Source organism: Melanostigma gelatinosum (genome assembly GCF_949748355.1).
Source record: "Melanostigma gelatinosum genome assembly, chromosome: 3".
In the NCBI taxonomy this organism is placed as follows: Eukaryota; Metazoa; Chordata; class Actinopteri; order Perciformes; family Zoarcidae; genus Melanostigma; species Melanostigma gelatinosum.
Genome location: NC_136636.1, coordinates 25,752,127 through 25,779,875, shown reverse-complemented (window position 1 = coordinate 25,779,875; position 27,749 = coordinate 25,752,127). Strand labels below are relative to the sequence as shown.

The following is a 27,749-nucleotide window of genomic DNA, read 5'->3' as shown; positions in this document are numbered from 1 at the left end:
GATAAACAAGATGTTTAAACTCAAAAAATGGGTTCGGATTGGAAAATAAAATAAAAAACAATGAAAGGTCGGACTTGTCCCAAAGAAGTCTTGTGTTTTACCCGCTCCACAGTGAAAACCTCTCGTTTTGTTCATTAATTTCTTCGGGGGAAAAAAGTCTTGTAAAGTTCCCGCACATCTTCCTCTCCCGTTCATCGGATCATCTTAAATTACACGGAGTCCCTCTCGGCCTTGTACAAGCCTGGGTTTCTAGATTTTTAGCAGAGAGAAACCTCACTGTTGGGAGTTATACGTGCACGGACGGCACACTCTTGTTGAGGACCTGCGCCCTCATCAGCTGGACACTGGTCATGATCTTCTTCTGGTGGCCCATCAGTGTAACCCCGAGCCGCTGGATGTCCCTGCACGACACACACACACAGAAATTTGAGTTGTAGTGATCCATGACGAAAAAGTGAATTCTCAGGTAGTCACCATAGGGCCTTTTGGCACCTCAAAAGCCAACAGCGAACAACAAATAAAAAAGAATAATTATGATCATAATGTCGCTCTGTAACTGCTGGATGTGTAAATGAAATGAGCAAACTCAACTTAAAGGAGCAGTGTGAAGGATTTAGTGGCATCTAGTGGTGAGTTTGCAGATTGCAACCAACTGAATACCCCCAACCCCCCGTGCCCCTAACAGTTCAGTTCACACAGATTAAAACAACCTAGTTTGTATTAATTTCTTCCTAATTTAATGCTATGGGATTTAATTAGTCTCAAAACTTGTGCATATAACAGTAAGCAGTATATATACAGTGTATATGTACAATCTGCGAGCGGACCTCGAGAAGGAGCATTTCGCTCGCTTGGAAATTTGACTTTAGGAGGCGGGGCTGGAATAGAAAGTGGCGGATGTCTCTGCTCCTTTGATTGCACTAGCCATGCCGGGTGATGTAAATCCTTCGGTGCCTTAAAACACTGCGTGAGCGTCGTTAGCGCTCGCAGGGTTTCACCGCTCACGTTCACCAGTCTCAAACGGATACGTTCAGTTCACCGCTCACCTAAAACAACTCCACTGGACTCCCTCCTCCTGCACAGATATTTAGCATGAAAAGCTTTCCAGTGGCTCTCAGCACTCTTATCTGAACAGGCCTTTCATTGGGGTGACCGTGGCTCACTGGGTTAAGAGGGTCTTCTGGGAACCGGAAGTTCAATGGTTAGATCCCCGACTGGGACGTGTCACGTGTCGAAGTCTACCTGAGCAATACACTGAACCCCCGGCTCCCCGGGTGCCGATCAATGGCAGCCCACTGCTCCCTATATCCAGGGATGGGTCAAATGCAGTGGTCAAATTTCGTGTATATGACAATAAAATCCTAACTTCCTGTGAAACACAGGAACTGTTGAGCTTCACTCACAGTAGCTTGACACGGATAAAAGAGTAGAAGCGATTAGTTATTATGTGAACAGTACCTCAGATTCTGGGAAGGATATATCGCTTCCTTTGACCAGTTCTTCCCTTTTTTGTGGCCTGCACAAATGATCGTATCATTTGATAGACTCTTCCAATAATTCAGCTTTTATTTTAGACACAATGCACGATTTGCTGCAAGAGTCATTTCCCTGGCTAATTAAAGGAGAGATGATGGTAGTTGTGAAGGACAGACTTAAAGGCTGATTGAAATAGAAACAAGCTGAGATCCTGAGGGATTATCTTGCATCTGACTGGAGCTCAATGGAAGATCGAACCGCGGCGGTGGCAGTTAACAAAAGTAAAATGCAGAAACATGACAGTGGTCTAACTGATTATTTGAGAACACCATCACCTCTGATCACCGTCAGCACTTACCCTTGGTTCATGCTTATGACGTGTCCCAGAGTTTGGTAACCCCCTGCCGCAAAGTGGTCCTTGTAGCGGTTCATCTTTATGGTGTCCAGCCAGTCGTTTACTGAGTTACAGCTACTGAAGTCGGGGATAGCTCTCTCCATCAGCGGAGGACTGCTTAAACTGCGGGACACAAATAGAGAGAGAGACGGATGGACAGAGAGAGAAGAGAAGAGGAAGATTGATGGGAAGACAAAAAGATTAGTTCGAGGGAGTCCAAAAATGAGAAAAAGAGGCAAAAAGTGAGCAAGAGGCAAGGCGACCGGGAGGGAAAAGGGGGGGGGGGGGGGTGCTGGTAGCTGAGGCAGAAAATCAATAGCGGTTCAAATGATAGAGAAGAGGTAGTGGCTGTGGTTGCAGGATGGCTGCTTTGGGTAGATTAATAAAGGCAGAAATCCTGAACACTTCTCTACCTCACGCTGACATAGACGCACGGCCCCACGCACCACTGGCTCCGTAGGACCCGGGATCTGAACTGAGCAATTTATGCAGGTCCGCCTTCGGCCCGGCTGTCCTCTCAAACGTGTTCCCAGATTTGCCGCGGATCGATGTCAATATCACAGCCGGGCTTTTACTCACAGCGCGTCTATCAGGAGCGAGCTCATTGGAAAACCACCTGGCTTCATTTGCCGGAGAACTTTGAGGGAAACTTTTGGGCTGCAACTTTATCCCACCGCGCTCATGTTTTAAAGCAGCGGGATGAGATTGGAGTTACCCCGGCTCCCACACCAGGACAGCTAATTAGCAGCCTAACAGCCCGTCACCAGACATTGTCCGGCGGATCATCGTCTCAGCCCCCCCGCTTAGATTGTTGCGGCTTAATCCGCTAATCACGCGAACCAATATTTGATTAAATGTCGGGCGAAACCGTCCGGCCAAATTGAATCAAAAGACTCCTCGGCATGTGACACGATGCAAACGTGGCTCTACTCAGCGGCCCACCCACCTGCAGAGCGTGTCCATGGACTTCAGGTTCTCCGGGTTGCGGATTAGCTTGTCGAGAACGGTGACTATCTGGCAGAAGCGCGGCCTCTCGTTGCGGTCCTTCTGCCAGCAGTCCAGCATGAGCGTGTGCAGAGGACCGGGGCAGCCCATGGGAGCGGGCAGCCTGTAGCCCTCCTCCACGGATTTGATCACCTGAACAAAAAAATAAGAGTACAGTGTATGCTGCGACAATAAGGTGAGGGCGGCTAGTTGGTGAAACAAACAGCACTCACGTCTCTGTTGGTGAGGTTCCAGTACGGTCGCTCTCCATAGGACGTCACCTCCCACATGACCACGCCGTAGCTCCACACGTCGCTGGAGGAGGAGAACTTCCTGAAGGTGATGGCCTCGGGGGCTGTCCAGCGGATTGGAATTTTCCCGCCCTGTTGGGAGAACAACAATGATTGACCAGGGTCTTTCAGGCTTTCTTGAGTTATAGAATCCAACTCATGATGGCAGAATAAAGGATTAGTTTGGCTATGTTCTATATTCTTTCTTATCATGTCATCATCCCATGAAAAGACCAAAGCCATCAAAGAATGTATCCGACTTAAAAGTACTCTTTGTATCAAAGGCCTGATATATTTTATTCAAATATTTTATTCCTCTATGCGGTTTAGCTCCAGAAACTGTAAAAAAACAATAACACATAAATCAGCCACATTGTTGCACTGGTTGACATGTTTCCGCACCGCGCCAAATGTGTATTTCCATATGAAAATAGCCCCCAACAATCTTTTTTCTTTTTTGAGGGGGTTTTGAGTGAAGTTTGCTGAACACTGCTGCTCCCAGCTGTCTATGAAAATAACTGAGCCTTTAAAAAAACAAAAAAAAAATGATGCTTGATTGTATGCTACAATGGGCGTGGGATCAAACATTGAGGTCTTAATGGGTTTCAATGGGGACATTTTTGTCCTTTGGGGTCTGAATGTATTTTGACTAAGCAGTTTATTATAGACCTATTATGAGAGCTGGGGCTTAACTTCCAAAATTTGAAAAAAGAAAGAAAAAACCCCTTGCCACATGCATGCAGCCAAAATGATTGTTAACTTAAAAAGCCAAACATGTCCCTAATGAAGCACACGGGTTAGTAGTACCACAGTCTCAACATAACCCTACACAAGTAAAGGTACAGAAGTCTTATCAGTAGTAGTAGTAGTAGTACTCATGCAGAAAAGCCTTATTGATATTGTTATAACGTGCAGCACATTATCGATTTATTACTATTCCCTCAATGTGTAAATAGCATTTATATGTTCGTGAAAGCGGCTCATTTTAAATACTGTGTATACTGTTGAGTAGTTTAAGCAACAATGTAGTATACAACAAAGTATACAGCAGTCCAATACTGGAGCAAATGTGCAGTTATCCTCTGAAATGAGGCGACATTGAGGTAAAACGTAGCATAAAGATTGAGATTAGTGAAGTACCAGCTAAAATCAATACTTACCACTGAGTAAGTGAACGTTTAAAGTTAGAAGACACACCGTGGTTAAATGACTAAACAGGGCGCATGTGCTGCGGGGCCAGTACGAGAATAGACTTGCAAATGTTTGCAAGTATGTGAACTACTTACACTTTACTCTTGATATAAAAGTGACACTTAATTAGGTTGACGGATGGACGCGTCACTTCTTAAACAAACAAAGCGCTCCCGAGTGGGTTATTTTAAACATTTGAAGGTTGCTCTCAAAACGCAGCCCATTAGGCACACACACCTGACGTCCTGCTAAACCATAAAAACCTGCAACATGACGGGAATCCTGTAACCTTCACTCGAGACCTCAACACTCGCAGCTTCTTCAAAGTGACTTTGGCTGCCAGATCCCATACAACAGGCAGCTTTCTATTCACTTCCAGATAGTAACGAGAGCCGTGTTTATCATCAGCCATTCATTTCCAGATGACGCTATAGTGTCTGTAATATCCTCATTATCCCCGAAAGCAGCATGTCTCTGGGTGATGCTGCATGTAATCACCCAGCTTCCTGTAATCTGATTGCCGTGCTTTAACAGACTGTAACAGACAAATGTGTCAAATGCTGATTTCCATCAGCTGTGAGCTGATAGCATCAGACACTGGAAGGAGCTCGGCTCCTTTACATTTTATAGTTCAGGCTTGTGCTCACCGGGCTAGGTTTAATACTGGACTGCTCTCTACTGGAGCACTTACAGACATGATTTTACTTTGCTCTCAGTTTCATTGGACTTGATTGTATCTGTGTTGCTTTTGTCTCCAGCTTTAACTCTCGTCTTGATGCTTCTTTCTTGGTCAGATTTCAGTGGAACTGCCCTCTTAAATAAAAGTTATTCACGAAAGATGAATAGGATATAGTAAAAAACCATCTTTACTTGTCAATTTAATTTGACAAAATATGAAGATATACTGTATATCTGATGAATGTATATATGTGACGCTGTAAGGACATTATCTTTTGCCATTGCACCATATTTACATGATCTTAAGGATTTTTACGGCTGAGGTTTGATATAAAGCACCTGCTGCTAAAGACAGCCAGTGTGCCTCGTGCAGTTTTAAAGTTGGAACTCAATGTACACATAAAAGGCAGCGCTGAGCACTACTCAGATGATTAATGTCCTCTGTGGCTCTGAAGGAACTTTGTCTCAGTAAATGTACAGAAGCCCTGAGCAGAAAGTGAGACAAAAAAGAAATCCGGTGATCCATTTTTTTTCTCACCTGTGTGAACAGGTGAGAAAAAAGCTTTTGCCAAGATAATCTATCGAAGTGCCTTAATTATTTTTGATTTATTTTTTCATCTATGAAACAGCTGGAAATTAAGAACATGGTGGAGCATGGGACAAATTACATCAGACTAAGAAAATGGATCACACTTTCCTCTCAGGGCTTCCACACTGATGACATCATAATGACGTAATTATTTCGGCTTGGGTACCCTTTGTCATCAAATTTCATTACATGTGGCTAAGAAAGCGAGGGCTGAAATAACATGTTATTAAAAATGGATGACATCATCAGGGTTATACGTTTTTTTGCTTGGGATGACCAGAGCCCAGCATAATCCGGTTCTGCTGGGTGAAGCCAATGTGGAAGTGTCTTAAACTTGCATTCTCTCTACTGACCATCAGGGGGCGACTCCTCTGGTTGTATAGACACCTTTTTAGGCTGGCGTTTGAGTAAAAATCCATGTCCTAGATCTGCTCTTAAAATATGTTTTAAATTTTTTTTTTTCTCTGTGTATGTAATTTATTGACCCTACGGTCACATTGTGTTTTTTATGCTTTTAACTTTCTGCTCTGTTAAGCACTTTGTGATGTTATGTCTGTGAAAAGCGCTATATAAATAAATTTCATTCATTCATTCATAGAAGTCTATGAGAAAATGACCCAACTTCTCTCTTGATTTATTCCCTCAGTAAACATTGTAAACATGAGTTTATGGTCTCAATCTCTAGTTTCAAGTCTTCTTCAATACAGCATGATGTTCATTTAGTACATGATGGTCCATTTAGAGTCAAATAGACCATAAAGAGGAGTATGCTTTAGGGCGGGGCTACTGTGATTGACAGGTCGCTGCCTCTACAAGAGCCATATAAGGGCATCTCAATGTCACTCCCCCGCTGTCAAAAGATGTTCACTTTTGCTAGCTGGTTACCAAGAAAAAAGACAAGACTGCCAAAATCCAAGATGGTGACGGCCCCAAATACCAAACTACGACGACTACGTCCAAATTATTACATATTGTAATTTTTATCTGGAGAGAAAAAGGTCAGATGGGCGTTCTATTGGTTGCTATAGGTTGTAAATGGGAAATGTAGGATTCCAGGGTTTTTGGAGATCTCACCCGTCCTGATATATCAGGTTCTGCTGCTTTCATTTTTTTAAACCATTTTCAATGTCTCTTGGTCGTCCCCCAATGGAAGTGCATTACGAAATTGCTGGAGCACCCCTTAGGAATCTGTAAAAATCTTCCTCGCTGCATGGAACTCATTGTGTGTTCTTATGCAAGTTTACATGAGGCTGTAACTGCAATTTTGACATATAACGTTGATACGACCTAAGTGGAATAGTTTACGTATGTTTCAACCTGTGGTTGTTTTTTCATACCCATTACACGTGCTCGCCGCCTCCTTTAAAGAGCTGTGTGAGTGTGTGTGTGCGTTGCATCAATGCTTGCCTCAATGTGAAAACTCACACTGGTGGTGTATGCAGCGTCGGGGTCGTCCTCCAGCACCCGGGACAGGCCGAAGTCAGACACCTTACACACCAGGTTGCTGTTGACCAAGATGTTGCGGGCAGCCAGGTCTCTGTGGATGTAGCCCAGGTCAGACAGGTAGGTCATGCCTGCCGCGATGCCGCGCAGCAAACCCACCAGCTGGATGACGGTGAACTGGCCATCGTGCCTCTATGGGTAGGGGGAAGAGAAAAAGAGAAAGATTGGGGGGAAGGCGGTAGGGAGAGAGAGTTTTAATGGCAGATCACAAAAAAAGAAGTGATGGTAGAGCAGCAGAACAGATGAGGAGACTGATAATAGAAGAGATTTTAATCAAGATAGAGACGAGAGTACAGATGAGAGAAGAAAACATGACAGGGATTTGATTTTTAAGTAATAATCCACGCTATCTTCATATGAGCAAATACTGGAGCTGTTTGACATTGTCGATGTGACACAGTGTTAAATCAACTTGTATCTCATTAACGAGAACACTTTCACATTTGCTGCTCTAAACCACTGGCAATAATGATTCTCTGATAAATAGCAAGTGATGTGAAGTGATGTTGCTCTCCTGTGAAGACCATGCATCTACCGAGTACGTTCTCCTTGGTGTGTTGAGAAGAATTCTCCAACACGAATAAAACCTTTTCGGAAATCCATTGGAAACGAACCCGCTAAGCTTGAATTAGAGCTTTGTAAAGGTTGCTAAGAAGTCGTACATTGTTTTCACCGGAGGATGAGCAGTTATAGCTAAACAGTGAAGGAAAAGATCGCCACTTACTCAATCACAGAGAACTGGGCCCCGTTCCACGTACGTGTCTAACTTAGTTAGCCGGATACTTTTCAGGATAAGATGACGTAGATCAGGCTTTTCGGTTCCACAAAGCAAGTTCGGCAAAATCACCATGGCAACACATCCAAAAGCTTGAACCTGCTCCAGCACAGGCTCAGTGAAGGTAGCTGGATAAGCTGTCACTCCCCCGGAAAAAATGGCAGCTCCTGTCATATACGGTAGTCTAATGCGCTTGCGCATATACTGGGGGTTATACGGGAGTTCATGAAATGCATGTAAAGTGAGACACACGGTGATCCTTAAAACCAGCTGAGCAAACTAAGAAGCCTCTGTTGCATTAATGTGCAGCTCCCTTCCTCAGAGATCCACTGATGAAGGAGGATATTAGTTAGATTAGCGTTTTATAGAGAGAGTTCTTCCACATCGCCAAGATCCGTCATCACATCATGATGACTTCCTATACGAGCGCTATCGATTCTGCCGACAAGGAATCATGTATTTATAAGACCTTCTCGAGCCATACATTGAACACCACACGCCCAGCCGGGCACTGACTGTCCCACAGACTGGATGCAGCCTTGCGCTGTTGTGCGAGTGCTACGTTGTTGTACAGTATCGGCGATGCGGAGAACATGGGGAAAGCCGCTGCATGCCGTGCTGTTCGTAAAGTTCATTTGGCGCTTAATAAACTTATGGATGTGTTCATTACATTATGGCACATATTGTATTAACTCAGCATTCTGAATTGTGTGTGTGCTTAATGTTTACTTGCTCCCATGTCCTCTTCTTGGCTGGTTGCATACATGGGGTGAAAGCACTCATAATGATATGACAGTGTTATTAGTACACCAGCACATCATTACTGTAGAACATCGTTAATGTGGACTCATGATAAGAATAGAGAGAATCACACACTATTTATTTTCACGGCTTCAATTGATTGAATGTCTGATTATGAATAATACACATACTGATCCACCCATACACAGATTCTCACACACACATATATTCAAACTAGTTCTATATGGTAATCTACACATACATGTATATACACATACATAGTAGGCTACATGATACATACGCGCATACAGTACATATATCCTCATATTAATTCGTATCAGTTAGATCCTTGTTGGCCTTGTTTTTATCTACTTATTCTGAAAGAGTTGAGATCATTATTGTCGCTATAGATCTCATTGGATGATGCATTCATGAAGTCTACTGCCAGCAGCACATTAAAGACATATCATCTGATTGGTTGGGGTGATGAGGCATTTAAATTAGCTGATACATTTTTCCAACACTTACGCATTTAACTTGTCTGTGATATTTTGTCGTGCTTCCCGTCTCGCCCTCGCAGCGGTGCCGGTGTTATATTTTGCCGTGATTATGGTCTTGAAATCCTCATATGCGTTCATGATCATCTCCTGCGCGTCAGCGGAGTAAAAAGCGGCTCTTTCTTTGACTTTATTTAACATTGTACTGTTAGAAAATCATGGTTTCGGTGATCGACGCTTCCCCCTTTTGAAGTGGGACGAGCATGCGCAATCATCCTGATCCCGATCGTCTGGTTCGACTTAACGTTTGAGAGCGGATCAGCCTTGCAGGAACCGAGATAGCCTGACATCAATCATCTTGTTAATGTAGGCTGGCTAATAGGACATTTGATCGACTTTGCTGAACCACTTACTTGGCACGGGGCCCAGGAGAACCACTTTACACTGAGTCAAAATGAAAAGCAAACAGGAACCTTTACTGCTTCAATACCAACCCTGAGGAAGGAGTCCAGAGAGCCGTTCTCCATGTACTCTGTGATGATCATCGCCGGTTTGCCTGAGGGAACAAACAGGAAACTTCAGGACTCCATCTTACGCTAAACCAGCCCGGTCTCATTCCCAGGTCCTCAATTAGCGACGCTTTGTACGGACCTCGACGCACAAGGCATCCGTTTATCGTCTGTATGAGACGCAACAGGCTCAAACGCATAACTTTCACCTAGCAGACCACTGTTCGTGTCCCATGTGAAGCCGAAAATCAACTTTGTAACTTCGCTTTGGAAACACATTTACTCATTTTAACAATGGACCGTATGGAATATGGCAGTCACCCATAGCTTTCTGGTGAGTCGTTGTGAAGCCTCTTGGCAGTGACGACACAGCCACAACTCTAAAAATTGGCAAAGAGGTGGATCGTCGGTGGAGCTGAGGCGGGCCCTGCTGACGTAGCAACGGATACAGCTAGCGACCTGAGATGGCACCCCCCCCCCCCCCCCCCCCCCCCCGTCACTCGAAGCGACCGTTGTGGAGCGCCATAGTTTGCCGCGTTGGGCTACCCAGTAAGTTAAAAAAGTGATGCCAAGGCAGTTCGCATGTGACCAGTTTGCAATGAGACAGGCTGGATGAACCGCATATCTGCAGGATAGTTAATACTTTTTAATATTTATTTACATGCATGTTCAACACTGATTATGGCGCATGTGACGTCCAAAAGAATTATGTCCTAATTTAATGAATGAAAAATATGAATGAATACTTTTCAATATCAGAGCGAAAGCCATTACTTTTACACAGTGAGCCAGAGAGGCACCCTTCTTCCTCTAAGCTCTTCAGCCCAAGTCCACTTCACAATAACTATGGGCTTACTTCCTGGACAGCCAAATTAAAAGTCAAAGGAAGAGTTCGAACTGAGGGCGCAAGTTGTGAAAGCTTTGCGAGTTGTCTACACGACACACAGTAGATGAGGCTTGGTGAAGCCTATGTAGCCTCAAAATGTACGTTCACTGTTATTCATCATGCGCTTTAACAGTCATAACTCTTAAATCAGAGTCAGTAATCGTGAAAACAACTTTATTAACACTAATATATAGATGTAGCAGGAGCGTACTCTGGGTTACCACTCCCTCCAGGCGAATGACGTTGGGGTGGTCGAACTGGGCCATGATGGACGCCTCCGCCAGGAAGTCCCTCTTCTGCTTCTCCGTGTATCCCGCCTTCAGGGTCTTCAGGGCCACTGGGATGTCTCGCTTCCCCGGGAGTCTCATGCGTCCATAGCACACCTCCCCAAACTCCCCTTAACACAAACACAAGAAAAGAGCCCATTTAGCATGAGTCCACTCGTTCAATTCTATTCTACTGCATTCAACATGCACTGTGCACCCCCCCCCCCCGCCACACGTAACGTAAGAAATAATTGTAAATGTGTCTTAAGTTAATTTGCTGCGTTTGATAAAAGAAATCCATATGTGCAAAAGTAGAAGTAAGCTAATCCTCCATCAGCCTCTTTCTCATTAATTCTTATCTCAGAAGAACGTTTAATAAAGTGGGATGGCTTATTTGTCTTCCTCAAGTCTACACTTCTCTTCGTGTCTGCAGGAGTTACATCCAGCAGCACAGTGTATTGTGGAGCCGACACAGTGTTCGTATTCCCTGCCCGTCTGAGGGGCTCTGACTGACAGCCCCACGCAACGCTCTGATTCCGCTCTGCCATCCTCCTCTCTGCTGCACACCGCAGCCTTTACACTGGCCAATGATTTTAAGTTAGCCCCGGCCAATGATTCTCACTCTGTGTGTGTGTGTGTGTGTGTGTGTGTGTGCACAAGTTTCACATGTTTTTTTTTTACCTGAGCCAATGATTTTCTCTATTTTGATCCTGGAAGCTTCAATTTCTCGGGCAAACTCGTGGACCGCCTGGCAGGGGTCCTCGTACGTGTGCGGGTCGATGTAGAACCTTGCGTCGGGGAATGACACTAAGATAAACAACATTAGCATTCGGTCACATATCGGAGAATGAGAGCGGCGACTCAGCCCCTCGTCGCTGGTGTGTGCGAGGGAAGACTTGATGAAAGAGAAGAGCTGGCTCACAGAAAGAAGCAGAAGAGAGAGCGATAATAAACAGCGGGTGCTCCTGTGATCAGTCGGCGCGTGATGAAAAATAGTTTGCTCGGATGATGAACTTTATTACATGCAGTCTAATCAATACGTGCGCTTAGTGGTTATAATTAAGGAGTGAGGCCAAACATACCGTGACCGTTCTGGTAATGCATCTTCTCCTCATCAGAGTCCTGGAAGGCTTTGCTGTAGCCACAGTGTCTATACAAACCACACACACACACACACACACACACACACACACGCGCGCACACACACACACACAGTGGGATGAATACAGGACAATAGTGAAACATTTATACAAATTGTATCAAACTCGGCTCAAAATGAATAAATCAATAGTTGTTCATAATGAATTATTGACTTTAACAGAGCTATTCATCACTTAGTGAAACTTAGTAATTCATAAGGAGCAATATGTCAACCTGTTCTAACTGTTAATTAGGGTTTCCACCGGCAACAAGGTGGAACCGAGCCTAATTATTTCCATCATGAGGTTCCCCTTCATATTAACAGACCTGTTTCTATGGGTATGCTTCCATGTTTAGTTGAAGTTAAAACGATTAACATCATATATTAATGCTACGAAGGACCAGCGGACACATCTCAGGAGGGCATTTAGGAGATTTAACGCATCGATCACACATGCGTGTGATCTGTCGTGTGTTGGGGAAGCCACACGCTACATAAATACTTTTTTTAACTTTGCGTTGAAAGGGGTGACTAACACTTTTTACACATATCACGATATAGGTTTGTCTTATTGATGTTTTTCTTAAAACAAAGTTTAAATTTCATTAGGGGAGTGGCGAAAAAAACTGCTTTTTTTATTTGCTTCAAATTTCAAGCACTATTGGCCATGTCTTTGCTGTTGGGCGCTTTCTTGACTCATGGTGGTTGGTGACAACGCACGCAGACACACACACACACACACACACACACACACACACATTGAGGGTTTAATTCACAATGTTTGTATCCTGTGCCTTCATGTTTAAATCGTTTGGATCTCACTCTGTGGCAGAAACCATCGTTATTGCCTCCCATCTACTGACTTATACTTCAGTCATTATCTCCACCAGGAGGTTATGTAAATGGCCGTGTGTGTGTGTGTGTGCGTGCGCGCGCGTGCATGCGTGTGTGTGTGCGTGCATGTGTGTGTGTGCATCCCTGTGTCTGTCCATCTGTTTTTTTTTAGCTATGGGCCATACAACTGACCCTGGTGGTTTCTACCATCAGTAGTTGTTGTTTTTTTCTCATCAGTTTAACATCATTGTTTGCGTATTCATTAAAAATGAGCATTTTAAACTCCACCATCGGTGAAGCTTTCCTTTTCTGAACCCCCATCTTAATTGCATTGAATAGATTGGACAACATGATTTTGCCTGGATTACACATTTAAATCCTCCGACATATTCTTCCTCTCTAACAGAATGGAAATGAAAAACTTAATATGCAGTGAAACACAAATTAATTAAGTGCATTGGAATTCATTATTCGATGCAGCATTCCAGAGATGTAAGTTGAAAACATCCAAAAAAAAGGGAGGAAGGGTGGTGTTGACAGGATAAGTGGGAAGGTTTGGCTTGCAAGCTACTGGACATGAATCAACATCATTAAATACACTACGAGGTGGAAATTATGATTTCGGAAATTAGCTAAACAAGGCGGTGAGAGGACAGGGAGGGTTGAGGAGATGAGCGAATATAAAGAAAATGAACATTCCAACATGGCAAAGGAGACTAAAGGTGTTTTAGCTTCTCAACAGCAGGCTTAAATGAGATTCATCTCCTTTTGGATGGAACAACTCTTCACTCAGATTACAACCTCACTTTTTAAAATGTTACTTTGCAGGCAATACCACAGGAGGGAGAAACACAGTGCACGCAGGGCTTCTGATCACAAGCAACATTTACACAAAGAGAGATACGGTAGAGTAGCGTAAGAAAGTGTTCCACACACAGCAGCGATGGGTAGTGTGGTAAAGTGTAGCCTTGCCGTTTCCTGCAGATGAAGATGGCCAGAAAGGTGACCAGGCCGGACACCAGGGCCATGCAGATCCAGATGATGGTCATGGTGTTGTAGCGCAGAGGAGCTGGAAACACACACACGCAAACACAACGCTCTGCGTTCGTCCAGGTTGCAGTTTGCACTGACACACACACACACGGCGGCAAACACAGGCGGGCGGGTAGAGAGTTCGTGGTCAAACAAGATAAACAGGAATTTGTAGCTTCATTAATTGAAGCGCTCAACATTTTGTAATTACCTCCTGTTTGCATTTTTGAAACTTCATGTGGAGGAAATATTCAACTAATGTTCATCTACTTTGAAGGACTGAATAGACCTGATAGTATGATAACTGCACATAAAGTAAGAGGTAAAAATACTGTATCTTTCAAATGACATCAAATCTAATTATGCTAGAATTTAATAAGACTGTTGAGTACGTAAACTAATACATTTTGTGAGTCGTGAATGAGTTATTGCATTTGTGATTGTAAGTACATTGTGATTTCGGTGGCACTTTTTTATTCACCATTTCGTGTAATAAGCCCTAATAAAATAATTAAGTGTGTCATGGATACATTTCTTTGCGAATCCTTTCAACTGTGTGTGCTACAGGGACGACTCACTGGCAGCTCTGTGAAGGCTGTACCACAGTGAGGTACAGCGATGCTTGAGGAGATGTAGATACAAGTGAAAGCTTTAGCTTTTTGCTGTTGGCGCTAGAGCAAAGGGTAAAGGATCACGGCGAATCAGTCGGTTTCATCCTCTGGGGACCATGAACATACAAAATTCCACGGCAATCCATGTGAAGAGATATTTCAGTCTGGATCAAAGACTTTGCCATCCCTAGAGCCTTGAGATAAACATGGTTACCATTGAAGCTTCAACGTTGGGTAAGACTGAACTACACAGAACGGACACAACGACAAAAAGGCTCATCTGGTTTTCATCAACTTTAGGACTTATTGATTACTCAGCATGTATGGTAGCAGGGGGGGAGGCGGGCATGTACAGTCCTCTTGTTTTCAGAGTCCGTATCAAGAGGAGCAGAGTCTGAGTCCAGTGAGCAGCAGAATGAAGGGAGACTATTAGTCAGTGAAACAGCACTGGGACTCCGACCAGGCAGGAGGTTTAGCTTTGCAGACCTGAAGTCTGCTCCGCAGGTTCTCTGCCAAATCCCCGATTAGGAAAGAAAAATGTTCCAATAAAAGTTTTTTCAGTGAGTCCTAACTTTTAGTGTTGTACTGGCCTCAGCTGGACAGACTCATGAATACTTCTACCCCCCACCCCAGCACTGGAATAGGCTGCAGTTTTGCTGACAGCGGTGACCCTCTAACAAAGCTCAGATCAATAGAAAGGAGGGATGGACGGGGGCGGCTATCAGCCTCGCTGACGCTTTAGCCCAGGACCATGCTGTGCAGTCTGGCCTGGGTTTGGGAAGTCTTTTAACACTTTTCCTACTGTATTAAATGGCATACGACCGCTAAAGGGTCCCCGTGGCTCAGGGCAGGCAGGTTCTGTGACACAATGTATTTCTGTTTCTTATAGACCATCATATACACACACACACACACACACACCTGCTTTCCCAGTCTGAATCTCCACATTCTGGCTGAAGTCTCCGCAACCCGCCGACGTTCTGGCTCGGACCTGGAAGATGTACTTGGTGCCCGGCTTCAGCCCCGATACCCGGGCGCTGGTGTTTTTAGACTTCAGAGTGGAGTAACTGTGTGCTTCATTGTCCTGGAACAGAAACGGCCACGTTTAAATGGTCAGCTTTGGTGATCTTAGCATGCTGGGCAGGCTATGTGCTAGATTGAACACTTCACAGCCCAAACCATGACCTCAATGCATCTGATGTCACCGACTTTACTGCTGGTTACACTTAGACCTGAAATAACACATTTTCGGGGGGAATCAGGGGAAAAAATACAAGGAGTTTCCAGTTTTACTGCAGTTTTTCTATTACTTCTTAATATAATGTAATATTTATTGCAGTAGTTACACTGGGTATCAATGAACTGAACACAACCCCTCCGATTGTTAAAATAAATTCAAATGTAATGCATGTACAGGGAGTTATTTGTTTCTTTAACCATGAATTCAACTCTTTTTTGTTTCCTTCCTTGAATACGTCTAGTAGTGTCATCTCTCTGTCACCCCCCACCCACCGGACAAGGCCGCCCCCTTCTCACGCATCCCCATCTGTCAATCATTTGATTCTCCAGAATAGCAAAAAAAACAGACATCCCCTCTCACTACTCTATCCATAAACAATTTCACACCACTACTCGTCGTTTTAATCTCCGATTAGCTCAATGAAAGAAAAGCATGGAAAGTATTCCTTGTGCATCTGTAAAATGCTTTTTGCATTTTTGCATCAGTTCTTGGTTTAAATAAACCACAGGACTTGTCTGCATTTGATTATTAATTATCTACAAATTTTTGAGGCTGTAGTAGGGGATTCCTCAACGTACATTTTATTTTATTCAGGAACAAACGATCAGCTGGGGTAAGATGTATATTTTGATGTGACATGAATAGCATCTAAATATAAGTCAAGGAGTCTCTGACTGTCTGCCTGTGTGTCCATCGTTTATCTCGAGAACCGTTCATCTGATCTACTTCACACTTGGCAGGTGTGTTGCTAGGTGCTCAGGGGAGTGCAGTGTCGAATTTGACACGCTCAACACGAATAAAATAAACTCTTTTTCACTTCCCACGCAGTCCCGGGGTCCAAGCTATCGGCTCGCGGCCACACGCTCGGAACGAGCACCGCACTAGTCGTGATGGTGATTTTTTGGCATTTTTTATAGCAATGCCATCAGTCCAAATGATTTAACGGAATTTATTCAAACAACGCCAGTTTTAGGAGAAAAATCTTTGAAAAAATAAAATAAAAATTGGACCAAATGGTCAAATCATGTTGGATTCAACTGCTTTATTTATACACTCCCCCTCCCCGAGTGTGGAGGGTAATACGAGTTCAGCAATAATGAGGAGGTGCAAGGTGCATCCAAACAGCAGAATAAGTGAATCATTCATGTGTCCTCGGAAAAGGATAAGAGCCTAATTAAGAAGAAGTGCCGGGTGCAGAAATGAGAGCCATTTTTTTGTCTTCATTACCAGCCTCTGTAGTGTGCTGCTGCTGCAGCGGCCGCCACCCTCGCTGTGACTCATTGCTGTTTAAGTGCAGCCTATAGAAACCTTAAGAAAGCATATTGCTGACCCACTTGAAATCCCCCCCGCGGTCATCTCAACCCCCCCCGAGCGAGGCCCAGATTAAGACGCCAGCGCAAGAGACGAGCTAATCCTCCATCACTCCCCCAGCACCGTCCTGCTTGTTTGGCTGTGAGTCTGTTTCCAGGCTGCTCCCGCTGCAATTAGCTGATTCCTATCACCACGCGCTCGCCCCAAACACAGACACACACACACTACCTGTGCATGCTCGCGCTGGCGGCAATTAGCCCCGTCGAGAGGCTTACGCGCCCGTCAGCCGCTTTCTGTCACCGTCACTTTGGCTGAGGTGGAATCCACGGCGTCTCATCCTCCGCTCTCGACCCTCATTTCCTTTCAATTAGCTGAGCTGCCAGCGGTACCTTTTTTTATTATTATTGGGATTAAGTTATCCGGAGTTTATCCAACCACTCTCCGCATTCACAAATATCTTGGCTGAGTTAATCGCAGTCCTTTGAAGACAATGAGCTTATGTTCTCCAGGTATCGCAGAGACGGTGTCACTCCCCCCCCCCCCCCCCCCCCTCATAAACTGCCTGAATACATATTGGAAAACAAGCAACCCTAAAAAGTGCAGATCTTGAGCGGAGCGGATGCCGCAGCTGGTTCCGGTACCTTCTCGTAGTATTTGATGTCGTACTCCAGGATGACTCCGTTGGGCTGGTCGGGTTCGTGCCACAGCAGGATCACGCTGTTCTGGCTGGTGTTCTGCTGCCGGATCTCCATCACTTCAGAGGGGGCTGCGCAAGAAACAGGAGAGATTACTGCTTTGTCAGTTCAAGACGGGGATCCTCAGTGACCACGAGCACAATGAGGCGATGACATTACCCTGCAGTTAAGTCATGTTTACACAGGAACGGTTGCATTTCCTGAAATACACTCAGGCAGGGTGAGAAATAATATATTGTACACCGAGGTGGCCTTGACGGCTAGTTGGTGCAGCTGGGACGGAAACCAGGTGCTTGAGAAAGCGTTTCTTTTAACTTTTACAGTTGATTACAGCAATCACAATGCAGATAAAGTTGATGTAAAGAGTTGGACATTAGTACTGTTTGCTGACAGTGGCAGCTACTCCCACTAGTCCTTACAGAAACAAAGCGTGTGGCCCCAACCTGTTTTTCATTATCAGCTAAAAAAGTCGTTGAGGCAGCACATTTCATCCAAAGATTGTTATTTTGGCACTTCTGCTAAATTTGACAGCAAGACAGAGACAGCAAGAGGAGAAGAGCCGTATGTGTGATAAAGGGCCAAGGCTGCAACTGAGCAACCAACATTCCCCAAGGGCCACGTTTATCTTTTACTTTTTCAAAGAGCCATTTCTGTTCTTTTGGATAATTTACAGTGAGTGATTCAAGGTCAGATTTGAAACCAGGACATGACAGGTTCACAGTGAGAACTACAGTCATGTGAGGCATCCTGGATTCCCAGCACAGTGAGCACATCCTCCCCTCTACAACCAACTGTTCACATCGACCGTGAGACTCCTGTTGAAAATAACACATTTGACGGCCGCTCAAATGTGGATCGATTTGATATGAATGAGTCGTATGAGAAGTCAGAAAAGCATGACGCCACAGATGCCTCCACCACGTAACACGCTGTAATGAGGTCATGATCATTTCTCGTATTTCTGTGAGGTCGCGTTGCCCTTAACTAAAGAAAGTTAACAATAATGTAGCCCTACTCATCAACTTCTGATTAACAAACTTGAGGGCGTCGTTGTGGGTCATTCATCATGGGAAGAAAGGGTCCTATGTTTGCCCAACCCATTCTCATTCCCAACACATACGGACGCTTGGTCAGGACCCCTTGGTGTCACTGCTGTTGAGGCTAAAGATCATGGTTTTGGTTTAAATAATGTGTTTGGTAATCTCGGAATGGGCTGGTTGCCCATACGCTCCCGTAGAGAGGGCTCTCGCTGTCCGGCCATCACTTCACCAATACCAGGATTCTGTGAGAGGAACCAAACCTCCTTTTGTTTTGTTCAGAGACCCAGACAGGTGCAAGAGGCCAACATCTGGCAGGAGGTGTTTCTGCTGGTGGGAATAGTTCTAGAATAAGGTTTCTTTTTAAGTAAGTAGTCTAATTTTTAGTCTAATTTAATTGAATTGTTGAGCGTAAGGCTGTAAACATGTGTTTCTGTTCAGCAATTATTACTGAGCCAATCGCAGACATGAATATTTCACATAATCCATTGTGGTGCTCTTTCGACAAGTTTCTCCATTTTCACTGGAACTGTTTCTAATCAGAATCATATTTTTCAGAGTGGATCTCTCTCCTGTTGTATTGGAAGAGGTTTTAACAGTGTACACCATTATAACCACTATAAGTTGTTGATATAAAGTAATGATTTATCAATATATTTTATAGAACACTTTTTTCTAAGTTGATGTCGTTCAACAACAAGTTGAGGCTCTCCCGTCCCGTGGGAGCAGAGTTCCTCTCCTTCCCATCCAATCAAAAGAGGCTGGACATCTTCTTGTACTTTCCTCAGAAAGCCCGATCCGGAGCTTTGGGCCATTTTGTCCCATGGACCGGCCTTTGTGGCGAGAGGCTTTTCTGTAAACAAGGATGTAGAGACTTGCAATGTGCAGGAAGACACACAAGCTTGTGTGTGAGTTTGTCATTCTACACCGAGGGGGAGGTTACGAAAGTTCCTCCTCACAAAAGAGCTCCTGACTTCTGTGGCATCCGCCTGGTCCAGGCACCGCGTCCACCTCAGGAGAGGAGGAAGCTGGAGTCTGATGCGCAGGGCCAGAAGAGAGAGGCTGCAGGGGGATCTCCTGGAGGACCTAAAAAAGAAAAATGAAAAACCATCCAAGAGGTTTCTGAAGGTCTGGCCAGACAGGTTTGCGGAAGAAGCCGAGGGCAAGGCTGGCGGTCGGATGGCCAAGCTTATAACAAAGTCCAACGCCCTGAGGAGCCGCATCCAGGACAAGTTAGCCGAGCTCAAGAACATTGAGGAGGAGATAAAGCGAGAAGAGCTCAAACTCATGTTTCTTAGTTGGTTGGCACATACATACAGTTCTGAAATCATGTTTATGTTGAATGTGAATAAATTATGTTATTAAGTAATTCTGGGTGTCAGATTTCCGTTCATATTCTTCACACTTTCCAGTACGGACGTGAAATAGGTTCTTAAAGTGCGTTCATAACGGTCTCGCTGTAAAAAGTCTTCAATTGAACTTGTTGAAAGCTGCAGAAACACCGGAAGAGACAGAACGGAGGGGAGTCACTAGTGGAGAGAGACGTTTTAAATGAGCTTTGGGACTTCAATGTGTCAAGTCTCCAACACAGCCGCTTACATGCAGAGAGAACTGTGTAGAAGAATAACTCAAAAGCTACCGAATGTCTACACATACTGCTTTGCTTTTTATCGACGGTAACAGTGAATAAAGACCCGCCAGCTTTGCATGAACCTTAATTTCATCTTCTATCTCTGTTTAATGGCCATGCAGGTGATGTGGTGGTTCACTTTTACACTGTGACCTGTAGGCTTCGGCTTCTATCTTGATCTTTTCAAGCGGTTTGACATATATCCTTCAAATGCACATTTTCAACCGTTTTTATCTGCTTCTCTCTGACATTGCTTTATTTTTGTTTTCTCAAAAGTGAGATGATATTTATTCAGGGAGTTTTAGTGACAGTATGGGCTCCATGAAAGCTTGAGAAGAGTCAACTGTGGCTCCCAATGGGCATCACTCCAAGTCCAAGTCCACTTCAAGACTGCATATGAAGTTTGTAAAGGAAAGGCCTTCAGTATAGTACTACAAACTGTCATGACAGACAGAAAGTTGTGAAATCAGCATTATCATGTTGTAGAATAAAGTTGCCGTCACAATAATAAACTATAATACACACATGACCAAACTAATTACAGTTTCGGTTCATGCAGGTTTAACAGCTTGTGCCATCGCAGGAATCCATATTATCAAATAGAAATTGTCATATAGAAATCATGGAAAAGCACCAAACTGTCTCTTCTCACGTCTCCTTTCATCTTCATCGTCAGCAACAGTTAGACTGTGATGTCTGGAGGTTGGCAAGTATGCTGATCAACCATAGGTATTCATGTTTGACCATGATCATTGACTGGGCTTTGCGTCGACATTTGCTTTAAAATTTGAGAATTTAGCGACTGAACTGGGGGTGGAGGAGCGATGAAGAAGGCCTACTCATAAAACGCACCGACTTCACCGACAGGCAACCGAATCTCACTCCCAGCTAACTCAAAAAGTTGGCAGCCCTGAACAACCTGTGTCCGGTCTAAAGTCTTTCAGTGTTTCTCTTCTACAGGAGCAAAGAACCTGTAACATAGAGCTCCCCATAACCTGAACCTCCAAGAACCTGGAAGGCTTGGATGCAAAGTTCTGCCTTGTATTTCTGCTGTGTTTTGCAAACCGGATCATTTCTGATACATGTTGTTTAAAAGAGAACACTGTGACACTCCGTCAGTGGACTGGAACAAATGGTAAACAGAGTGCCCTACTGATCAGTAAACACAATATGAAACTCATCAATATAAGACAAAATGTCAGCAATAAGTCAAGACAAAGCTATGTGATCACAATATGCAACAGCGACATTAATTCAGCACCCCCCGTCAATGGACAGCGACACATTTACTGATGAGGAGGGCACTCCGTTTCCTATTTGTCGCTGTCCATTGATGCAGGGAGCTGAATTAATGTTACCAGTGTGTGCCATGAGCCAAAGCCTCCGAGATGAGAAACTGTCACTGTTCCGAACCCTACCTGCCTGGTTCGTTGTGATGTTGACCAAGGCGTACGGTGACGGCTCGTTGCTCAGGTGGGTCACTGCGTTCATGGCGAGGAGACGGAAGGAGTAGTTGGCGTGAGCCACCAGGTTGAGCACCGTCACCCAGGGCTCCGTCAACCCGGTCTGGCGGGGAACGAATCGAACCGCCGCGGTGCCCAAGCGCTCCACCATCCCTCCGACGCTGGCACTCGCCCCTCCGCCTGCCTTCCCGCCACCTCCCGGGGAGGACGCACAGTCCCCGCACGGCCCCCCTTCCCCCGAGCATTTCTGACACAACACGCTGTACTTCAGGTCGCTGCGACCTCCGGTGTCCTGAGGGCGATCCCACTCTAAATTCACGGACGTCCCATTGACCGAGGAGATGACGTTTACCGGAGCAGATGGAGGGCCTGGAGAAAAGAAAGCGGGAGGTTTGAGTTCATTCACAGGTTTGATCAAAAAGAAATGAGTTGGCTTTTTGAAGCGTAGATGCATTCGGCACATCATTCGGTAGTTGCTGTGTGTCTGTGGGTGTGTGCGCAGGTCTTCGCCGGTGGGATTAGGTGATCTTGTGCACCGTGTGTTTTGTGCTTACGGGAGCATGGAGCTGCTGGTGGGTCATCTGTCGCTCTGTAGTAGTTGGAGTCGCAGGGGCAGGAAAGGGCGGCTCTGGTCTCCGAGTGGCTGTGTTGAGGACATTTACCACACAGGCCATTGCCCGCCACCGGCTTATAGAACCCCATCTCACAGGCTGCAGAGAGAGAGAGAGAGAGGGAGGGAGAAAGAGAGAATAAATAGAGTAAATAGAGAGCTCTGCAAGGAAGGGCTCTGGACTCCCATAATCACTGAGGCCGTGATAAAATTGAGCGAGTGTGTGGCCAGAAAGGCGTCAATCACACCCCTATAGCAAGCTGCGCATACCAACTTTTTCAAAACTGTGTCATCTCTTCCAAAGCAATCATTTTCAGGACATAACCCCCCCATCCTCCAAATCTATGTATAATTACAGGCCTTGTAACCGTAGAGGCCGCGGAGCATGGGAGATGAAAGTCTTATTTCTTTCTGCTCAGATTTGGGCTGAAAGGCTCTGCACTCTTGATACTCCCAGTGAGACCCCCTTCAGAATCCAGACCGTGTTTCAACCTTATTCAGCTCCTCTGATACATATTCACTTTTATCTCTGCACTGATTAATAATGGAGGGGCGCTCTGATAAATACATTCTCTTTCCAGGCGGTTAATAGGCGTCTGCCATGGTAAATGGGGCAGGGGGTAGACCTCGCACACACTCAGGAAGGAGCAGCAGACGCCGGGCACGCGTGCCGAGTGTTAGTTTACAGATGCCGTGTCCTCCTAACCGCTCTCTTGTTAAAGTTCACAGAGGGCCATTTTAGGTGCTTAGATTTCAAAAGGTGCTGAAAGAACCATGGAGTTGGATAACCAACAGGAGTGAAATTATAACAAAGCCAATCATTAGAAATGTATTCTGGGCTACTGACTGAGACATTTCTGGATGCGTTTGAATAGGAATGAAACCTTCCTCGATGCTTGTACCCGGAAAGTACACATGCAAAAGTTCACCATGACTGAGCAGAGCACACACACACACACACACACACACACACACACACACCCTGGATGTGCTATTCAACCATGTGATTAGACCGCTGATGATATTCTGGGTAATGTGTTTAATTTGATAGGCTGAGTTTTTCACAGCTATTTTATTTCCACCTAATTATTCATTGTATTCTCGATGCAACCTCGACTGTTATAGCAAAGCAAGCGACGACTACGGCAGTATTTCACTGATGTTTCTCACCGCCAGCAACTGCAAGCTGGGTGTGTTTCTAGGGGCCGAATTTAGTGATCAGGGAAGGAGTATTCAAAAGTGTGTCTGAATAAAACTATTACTGCAGGACTTTCTCTATAGGAAGAGAGGTATTGTCCTCACAATGCACTTAACATTGAGCTTTCAATTCAAATATGATGCTGGATAGTTTTAATCAATAATTGATCTTAATTGTTATATTTTGTGAGTAAAATCTGAATCTGCAACATAACCAGTGACAGACTAGAATGTGAAGTACACAGTAGGTAGTAGGCGAGTTGCATATTTTGTAAGTGCTTTGGTGGTCTTTTGTAAATTATTTTGGGGTAGAATGAGTTAGAATAGTAACATAATTCAATACTTCCCATATCTCAAACATGACAATAAATGATAGCTGTTAGGGGTCCTATTAGTTGGGGGCTCAGGTTAAGTTTTCTCACACAAAAAGCTATTTCTATGAGCATTGTTTGAGAAACACCGAGCCTTCTGCCCTTTCTGAGCATGCCTGTTTTGAACGGGCGCTGCACTCTTCATGCATGATTACGATCTGACAGATGTATATGTTGAAATAACAATGAAGAGGGAGCAGAAAAACAATGTGGACGGATAAAACCCACAATTGTTTGCCTCCAAAATTAAAATGAACCAAGCAAACAAGAATGTCCTTCCAGCTTTCAGAAGGCCTCTTTTCTTATTAGATGCTGTGGGGGAGTGGTGAGAAAGATGTTTCTAGTCTTCTGTGCAAATTCATAATAGTGACTGAAATATCATTCCTTGATATTAGTTTTATTTTGCACAAAGACAAGTGAGCGCTGGACCGCCTTCCCTATTCATACATGGACAGGGCCATCATGGAAAAGCTGAATGTCTCAGCGTGATTATAATTATTTAAAACATCCTAAACGGGTTGGCACCGTTTTTAGTTTCACGTCTCACCTGACCTCCTGTGGTCAAACATCCCTGCACCAGCTTGACTTTGTGGCCTGACATAAATAAAAGCCAAAACAAGCTTACAAATATAAACAACATGAGGAAGACGAATAAACAAAGGACCTGGGCTGGTGTTTGTAGAGAGAGACACATTTGGGGGGAGTGTGAACAGGTGATCAGGAGGTCAGGTGACTGCAGGGTTGATGAGGGACAGGTGAAACTAATCAGTACGGGGAAGGCAATTGAATGAAAAGCAAAGAAAAACATGTGCGGCACGGTTATCAGACTGACAAGAGTGACTATTATCCTTTGAACCCAACAGTTTGTATTCAAAATCGAACTTCCAGATGTTTCAGATTCTGGTTAGTTTTCTACCCCAGTGACGTCTGAACATAGTTCAAGTCAGATTGACTTCCACTTTTAAATTCTGCAGTGTTTGCACAAAATCAACAGTTTTCTTCTTTTGGCTGCGATAAGTGATTACAAATGAGCACAACGGAAAACCTCAGTGGTGGAGCGTGTGGAGTTATCTCCCTGTTTTTCACTTCCACTTGTAGATTGTTGAACTCTCAAGTAACTCCCAATAAGAAAATTGTTAATTAAAAACCTGCTGTGGAAAGAAAAAACAGGATTTGATGCAGATTATTTTGACATGTCTGGAGGGCATTTTAAAATGGCCCTTTTTCTTCTTCTTCTCTTCATAATGCTAGATTATTATTCAATATTTCATCTGGCTATCTACAGTTCCACATGCTCAAGCTTTTGGTATGTGCTACTGCCAAACGAAGTGTGAAATAAGTGTGAATGTCTTGATCTTTAAGCGACATTAAGTAACAGGATGTTGAGCCTTGAATTGATTTGCATTACATTTCCACCGGTGCTCTCCTCTGTCTCTGTCGGGGCCCCAACTAACAGGAGCCAGAAGCTATTTTATGTTCGCAATATTTATCCCGGACTGTTTTCTCTCTCCCTCCCTCTTTATCCCGTTAATCCCTCCATCCCTTGATGTTTTTTTTTTTTGTTTTTTGGTGAAGCCCCTGAGTTGACAAGCCGGTCACGATAAACATCGGAGCTGCTCGTTCATCAAGGGGAGAGGCAGGCGAAGCGCTTTTGAAGCCTCTGACAGATTCACCGGGAGTTCTGCACACACGTGTACACACACAAGGGTAATGATAAAGCATGCGCCGCGTGTCTGATGCAGTAACTGCACGCACGCAACATGAATTTATCAGCACGCAGGTGAATATTCAAAGGCAAGGGGGGAAGGCGGTCTCTGTCGAGCCCAGCTGTGATAACCTTTCACTTCACTTCTGATGCTCGTTCGGTGCTCTGAATGGAGGGAAATATTAAGATGTGATTTCAAATGCATCATCATCATCATCATCATCATCATCGGTAGAAGACGAGTAAAGAGGCCGACACCTGCAAGAAGCAAGGAGATCAATGGGAAGCGTGGCAGCTAATGGATTCTGGCCGGTGACTTAACAAGCAAAGCTTTTGACAAAGGTCTGTATTCATGTTACATATTTAATAATATGTCCTTTTAAAGCAATGTCAACACATCACATCATTGTTGGAGACCTAAATGAAAGGACAGATGAGCAGGCTCTGCTTTCATACACGAGAGGGACTCTGTCAGATTGCTTTATGGCACAAAACAGGAAGTGAGCCCTTTTCTTTCCTGCACAAAGTGAGCCGAAGCCCAGAAAGTGTCTATCAATGGCTTGGATGATCACATTGACTCTGTTAGATCTCACCTACAGTACTATTAAAAATAGCTACAATTATTTGTATTACTTCTAGGTTTGACATACGTGAGTTGAGTAATCAAACACAACCAAACTACTTGGTTGAGTTTTAAGCACCAAACCACTTTCTCATGTTGAGGGGAAAGATCAAGGCTTTGGTTAAAATAAGTATCTTTGTTACGTAAAGGAAGTTACCTGGTCAATGTAAGTAAGTCAGGGGTTGACTTTAGGTTTCGAGCAGGACAGGAACATCTGTCTCCTGTGTTTGCTTGACCCATCCATCCTCATTACATGGACTCAGCTGCTCTTTATATGAAGTTGACTGACTTTTATAGTCTATTATAACTACGGCGTGAAACGCCACACATGATGACTTGCTGTGTTTATTCATACGTGATTTTGTGATACCAGGATGCTGAATTGTTGTTTTCATTGATGCTGTCCACATCGGCAGTGAGTTCAGTTAATAGTGACTTTGCATGTGTCTCAGAGCCGATCAGTGCTGTAACGAGTTGAAATCGACATATGAACTTGACTACTTTATTCCCTGTGAGGATGAAGAGAAGCTGTGTGAACCCCCTGCAGTTCAGTTGTATGGCAACGTGCCTTTGTAGGAGACAGGGTTGCTGCTTTTTTTTGTCTTTAAAAAAAGTTAACTGTCGTGACAGCTGTCCAGGGTGCTGATTCTCGAGCAGTCCTACGTGTTGGAGATGCCAATCCCAAATAAACTGAGCTCCTGTTGGAACTATGCATGTGGAGCAATTGGGTCCTATTAATGAATGTTACAGTTAATTAAGCTACTCTTTCTGCCAGCAGGATCAGTGCATCTCTGTGTCACTAACATGAACACGGTAAGGTCCTTTACAGTTGGACAGAGGGACTACAGGCACAACTTTAGAGGTAAGTTCCAGATTTTAACAACAAGTTAAAGGGTCTTTGACAGCATCCAACACATCAACACAAGAAATTTAAAAAATATTTTTCGTTGGTTTGCCCAGAACAGAATTTTCTTAATATCATTTAATGTACTTCAGGGTAGATGTTTCAATTTACTGGACAATCATTTTGATAAAACTGATGAGCAGAGGACTTTTCAGACGAGTGATGTAGAAATAGATAAAGTCACACCGGTTGACGGAAAGTGTTTACAGAATCTGTAAGTTGGTAAACGTGCGCGTCTTTCCGTGTGTGTTCACGTGTGGCCGTTTGGCGTGTTTCCCCGGCGTGTCAGCACCTGTCAATGTAGTGCGCAGAATTTACATTACAATGAATGTTAATAGCCGTGTGCGCCGTTGTGTGCTGACCTTGATTTATTCCCTGTATAAGTGAGTAAATAAATACATTTGGAAAAAAAGGGGGGGGGCACATCATCACGCGTGAGGAGACTGAGTGCAAGCTGGGTGCGGCTGGCATCTAGAAATCCCCAATAAAAATAACAGTAAATGCATTTCTTCATTAAAAGCAACAAACAAACAAAAATCTTTTACGGGGTTGTGGTTGTTGAAAGAG

At 44.3% G+C, this 27,749-nt stretch overlaps 1 protein-coding gene across 1 annotated transcript in view; it reads right to left on the bottom strand.

Annotated features, from left to right (window-relative positions):
- Positions 1-286: 286 nt before the first annotated feature.
- Positions 287-27,749, bottom strand: part of epha8 (eph receptor A8) — a gene marked incomplete at both ends in the record, with an annotated part of 95,191 nt that continues 67,728 nt past the window's right edge. The window contains 14 exons of the mRNA XM_079265423.1: positions 287-401; positions 1,835-1,993; positions 2,817-3,007; positions 3,088-3,237; positions 7,028-7,237; positions 9,613-9,674; positions 10,725-10,910; positions 11,461-11,586; positions 11,862-11,929; positions 13,727-13,823; positions 15,319-15,481; positions 17,590-17,714; positions 21,729-22,142; positions 22,328-22,483. Coding sequence (XP_079121549.1) covers positions 287-401; positions 1,835-1,993; positions 2,817-3,007; positions 3,088-3,237; positions 7,028-7,237; positions 9,613-9,674; positions 10,725-10,910; positions 11,461-11,586; positions 11,862-11,929; positions 13,727-13,823; positions 15,319-15,481; positions 17,590-17,714; positions 21,729-22,142; positions 22,328-22,483 — 2,222 coding nt within the window. The remainder of the gene's footprint in view (positions 402-1,834; positions 1,994-2,816; positions 3,008-3,087; positions 3,238-7,027; positions 7,238-9,612; positions 9,675-10,724; positions 10,911-11,460; positions 11,587-11,861; positions 11,930-13,726; positions 13,824-15,318; positions 15,482-17,589; positions 17,715-21,728; positions 22,143-22,327; positions 22,484-27,749) is intronic.